We start from the raw sequence: 5,375 nt of genomic DNA, 5'->3' as shown, positions 1-5,375 counted from the left end.
CGTACTGTGGTCTGCTACCTTGGCATATGTGCGTTGCTTGTTGCCGCACCCTTGTCTCTCTCTTCGGTACGCCTCCGGCCTCCGCACGCAGTTTCTTCTCTGCTAGGCCGATGCCGTGAGCAATCTTGGAGGGATCGTATCGTGTATTTGTCAGGCACGAGTGCCTGACGCCGAGAGCTCTTGAGCCTATTCGCTTCAGCTTATTCATCCGGCTTATCAGCCACCAAACAGTATTTTCCTCTCACAACAAATCAGTCATTTCAGTTTTTCAGCCAGCTTATAAGCTGAAGCGAACAGGCTTGTCCTCGCCTCGGCCGCCACCGACCTATCCGTTTGCAGAGATAAGAGACGTAGTACGCGTCTTGAGCTTGAGTGCGACGAGCACTTCTTGTTCGTACTTCCTACAAGAGGTATTGCCGATCATGTGCAAGCTCGATCGTAGATTGCAAGTTATCACTGACTCCTGAGTCCTGAACCATCACCAAAACAGTCTGTTGTTTCTTCATTGCTCCCTCTATGCCCAAACAAGAAGAGTAGAGAGTATTACACTGCGCTGCACGGCACGGGCAGCAACACCAAAACCGCTCTCGCTCGGTTGTATTCGACAGGGGGCACCAGCACAAGCAGGTAAAGAACGAGAGAAACAGAAAACCTAAGCGATCGATTTTTACTCCGATCCCCGAATATACATGAACGAATGGCATATTAGCAGAGCTCTCCCTCCACAGTCCACTCTCTCTGCGCGACACCATCGGCATGATCAGTCAGTCGACCATGTCCTCGCGGACGACGGTGGCGAGCGGCGGGTGCGCGTAGGGTCCCTTGAGCCAGGTGTTGGCGATGAAGCGGTAGGGCGCCTCCGTCAGGTGGATGCCGTCCCAGCTCACGTGCGCGTCGGGGTCCTCGCACGTCGTCGACCCGGGGAGCCCGCAGGAGGCGCTCATGTTGTAGTTGTAGGGGCCGCCGCCGCCGCAGCACGCACGGAGGGCGCCGCGCTTGTAACCTGCAAATGCATTGCAAGTTCAGCACTTCAGCTTCAGCGGATGAGGTAATCGGATCGGATCAGATCCACCACCCGGAGTTAATTCCAAGACAACTCGCAGCGCCGAGCTGGCCTGGCCATGGAATGGAAGCACCGGGCAGTCGATACGGCGTACGGAACAGGCTGTGCCGGGATCCCATGGTAGGTGAGCTCGATCACGCCGATGTTGCTCTGCCCACCACCAACTGAACTGACACCACCGGCCGGCCGCATCGCGCAATCCGGAGCCATCGCTCTCCCTCCCCGGGCCCCCTTGGAGCACCACCACCACCACGCCGCCTCCTCTGCCGGTCGCACGGCACCACTAGTTGCCGAGGACCAGCCTCGGCGAGAGATCCTCGCGCGGAAGGCCACGGCCAGGGCCAGCCGCCAACTGCAACGCAACAAGGGAAACACACGCACAGGGAGACGGAGACCCATCCCACACCCAGACACCCATTGCTACCCCACTACTACTGCAGCGCGTACGCGTACGATGCGAGAGCATCCCCCGCCTATCGCGGCGGAGAATTGCTTGCTTTGGTTGGCTTGGCTGCCACTGCCACTGTTTGATCTACCACCGGAGAACACAACGCGACGGAACACTGCAGCCGACCACTGTGCCGCCCGGTGGCTGCTAGCTACTAGCTCTGAACGTCTGAAACTGCATACCCAGGACATGGCTCAGCGCGGCACCAGCCACAGCCAGCCCTGGGACTGCTCCGAAACCAACGCCTCCCCTGCATCAAATAAAGGCGCCCGGTGCTCTGCTCGTGCCAGAACAGAGCACATGAGGTAGATAGATATTCCCCTGTTTCTCACTCTACTGTTGCAGAGGCCGCCATGCCCATGATGAATTGAACTGTCTGCGAACCAAGGAAGAAAGAAAGAAGGCGGCCGGCAAGGGAACTGACCGTAGAGGTGCGGCGTGCGCGCGAACTGGATGTATGGCGTGTAGTAGTCGGCGTAGACGATGCGTGCCTCGGGTCGCCGCCGCTGGAGCCGGTCGAGCGCGATCCGGAGCATGGCGTTGTGGTAGAGCGCGACGCTGTTGTACTTCTTGAGGCACCCGGTGCGCGGGTCGTACTCGGACCGGTCCTCGGACGGGTACATGGTGAGCGTGATGGGGATGCACCCGGCGGGGAGGTTGCCGGGCACCACCACGTGCCGGGCGCCCTCGTCGAGGAGCCGCTCGATGCCCCGCACCAGCGACGACACCACCGCGGGAACCATCGTCTTCACCTTCTCCAGGGACCAGTCCGCCTTCCACGCGAAGCTGTAGTCGTTGCCGCCGAACTCGCCGAACACGAACAGGGCCTTGGAGAAGAAGGCGCGGCACTCCTCGGGGTCGGAGCAGATGGTCTGCTTCACCTCGTCGAACCACTGCAGCTGCACGTTCATGGAGGTGTTGAAGGGCGGGATGCTCCACACGTTGTTGTCCTTGAAGTACTTGAGGTCCAGAGCCGTCGCGCCCATCACCGCGAAGTTGGCGCCCTGGCTGAAGTTGGTGCCCTTGTTCGCCGACGGGGGGAGCAGGGGGAGACCGAACGCCTCGGCTGCCAAATCGAATCGATGGAGTTGTCAGTGAGTCAATCCGGCTTGCATCCGCGTAACGAACAAATCCATCGATCGACCGATCGGTCAATCAATCGAAGAAGACGACTAGACTCACCGAGGAAGTCGATGACGAGGCGGCCGTTGGAGCAGCGCGCGTACGGCGGCGGGAACTTGGGCATGTTGGGCAGCTTGCCGGAGTTGATGATGACGAAGTTGCCCGTGTCCGAGAAGGAGTCGCCGAAGCTGAAGATGGCATTGTAGTACTGCGGCAGCGCCTCGCCGGCCACGCCGGCGGCCAGGCACAGCAGCACCAGCACGCACGCCGGCGGCACAAAACCGCTCCTCGCCGCCATGGCCACCAACTGACGGACCTGCTTAGTCCTCGCCAATGAGAAACCAACGGTGTGAAAGAAAGAGAAGGGACTGAAGGAGATGGTGGGCAGCAAGCAAGCAAAAAGCAGGCAGGCGCTACTGCACTACACACTGCTTAGGGGATTGGGGATTGGATGGTTATATAGCAGGGGCACATGGATTACACCTTACAAGGGTGCTGGTAATTATGCCTCTGTTTGGTTGTTTATGGGGCCCTTTTCCTATTTTTTTTTCCTTTTTTCTCTCTCTCTCTCCCTCTCTTCCAATGGTGGATGGGCTCTGAACTGTAACGGAGCATGGATGGCGATGAGGAATGGAAGGTTTGTTTGGGTGACTTTGATGGGAAGGCAGCTGGGGAGTAGTGGGTGCTGGGCATGGCACACATGCCTTGCTTGCTTGCTTGCTTGGTGGGTTGGGTGACTTCTCCTCTGTGCAGGGCCGGCCTCCTGTGTCATCTCACCTGGGGACACCCATCACTGCCAACCCGAATGTATTAGGGGTGTTTGCTTCTCTGGTCACTTCTAAAATTCCTATCACATGGAACGTTTAGATACTAATTAGAAATATTAAATATAGATTAATTACAAGACCAATTGCACAGATGGAGACTAATTTGCGAGACGAATCTATTAAGCCTAATTAGTCCATGATTTGATAATGTGATGCTACAGTAAACATATGCTAATGATGAATTAGTTAGGCTTAACAGATTCGTCTCGTGAATTAGCCTCCATATGTGTAATTAGTTTTATAATTAGCTCATGTTTAGTCATTCTAATTAGCCTCCGAATATTCGATGTGATATGAATTTTAGTCCGGACTAAAGATCCAACCATCCCTTACTATCCATCCTATGTTCCGTGAAAAAAAAAAGAACGGCTGGAAGAAGGCATATATAAAATGAGAAGGATTATAAATAAATAAAAAAGTGCAAGAAGATCAGACGGTGGCAGCAACTGAATTTCCACGGACATCTCTGATGAATAGAGGGGAAAAAAATGCCCAGCGTGATTCTCCACACACACACACATCCGATGAATAGCCCCACCCAACAATTCATTCTGTTGATCTCCTAGCAAAACAAAAACTTTTTATCACCCTGTGGGTATTATTAGGACGCGATAGACAGCGAAAAGGGGAATGTGACCAAGCGAGATTCTAAGGTACGCGCAATTACTATGAGCTGTGCGTCGGTGTATGGTGGTTTAATATTCCTCTTGCCTCATATACTAGGTGGTACGATTATCTACCACTATTTAAGGTATATTAATGGCATGCAAATGTCTTTACTAATAGAAATGGAGCACAATCTGGTGCAGTTCGTTCAAAATAAAATATCATGCAAATGGAAAAGCGACGTGCATTCTAATAAAAAAAGCTCATACTAGGAATTTGGATTTTTGTATTCAGATTTTAAAGAAATTAATATATTGCATTTTAAATTATTTTTCAATCAGTTCAGATTATAAACACAGAATTGTATTTTAGATAAATTTATGAATTAACTCACGCATTGCAAATTATATTTATTTCGTTTGATGAAGATTTCTTCCAATAATTTTCAGTATACCTACACGCACGACCTATTTGTACGACCGCGTTACAACTAGGAGATCAATCAGATGGTCAGTGATAGCTAGGGTTGTACGTGAGGTGTCATCTCCTATTTCGCAATCTGTATTCGCAATGATTTGGTGTATAATATTAATATAGAGATGTTGTCTCTCTTGCACTAAAGAAGGAAGTGTATTATCTCCAATGTTAATTGCCTTATCTGTCACGATGTCAGAGAAGTGGGGCTACTACGTAATACAGGAGATTTTCTCCTTACATGTTTGTTTTGGGATGTTGTGCATGAATGTCACTAGTGTTTTGTTTCAGCAATTGTTAGTATAGTCAAAGGGAAGCAAGGAGGCATCCTGGGCTCCTGGCATACATACATACATACTTGATGAGCACAACTAGCGTAGAGGGGCACCACTAACTGATAATTAAGGTAAGGTACGGTAGACGACGGTAGCATGTGCCCTCAGATAGCCGCGGAGAAGGAAACCATAGCAGCTGGAGATCCGATTCGGCCATCGCCATCACCATCAACAAGCTGCTAGGCACGCACGATCGTGCAACGGAGCTAGCTAGTACGTACCAAGCAGTTCCCACCACCGGCCCGTGGCGTCGACGCCTAACCGCCTGCAGAATCCAACAAACGCAAACACACAAAAGGATCAGGATGCCATGTATCCGCGCCGCGCATCCGTTTGAGCCGCTTGGGCCCTGTTGTCTCGGTGCTTTATTTCCTGCCGAGCACCGGGCCAGCGCTCGCGCACACGTTGTTACCGGAGAAAAGCCGGCGGTGTGTACGGATGCCATGCACTATACGAGTATGAGGGGCGCCTAAATTAGCGATGCCCAGGACATTCAACCA

General features: G+C 52.5%; 1 protein-coding gene across 1 annotated transcript; it reads right to left on the bottom strand.

Annotated features, from left to right (window-relative positions):
• Window positions 1–471: 471 nt before the first annotated feature.
• Window positions 472–3,106, bottom strand: LOC101776316 (GDSL esterase/lipase At1g28580). The gene is made up of 3 exons (XM_004960563.4): window positions 2,694–3,106; window positions 1,936–2,577; window positions 472–1,003 (listed from the first exon to the last, which is right to left on the bottom strand). Exons 1-3 carry the CDS (start codon window positions 2,929–2,931, stop codon window positions 765–767), a joined length of 1,119 nt encoding a protein of 372 aa, XP_004960620.1. The 5' UTR covers window positions 2,932–3,106; the 3' UTR covers window positions 472–764.
• Between the last annotated feature and the right edge of the window lie 2,269 nt (window positions 3,107–5,375).

The sequence above is a fragment of the Setaria italica genome, chromosome III (assembly GCF_000263155.2).
Source record: "Setaria italica strain Yugu1 chromosome III, Setaria_italica_v2.0, whole genome shotgun sequence".
NCBI lineage: Eukaryota > Viridiplantae > Streptophyta > Magnoliopsida > Poales > Poaceae > Setaria > Setaria italica.
The sequence above is the reverse complement of the archived record's forward strand: the minus strand, read 5'-3'. Positions and strand labels throughout refer to the sequence as shown.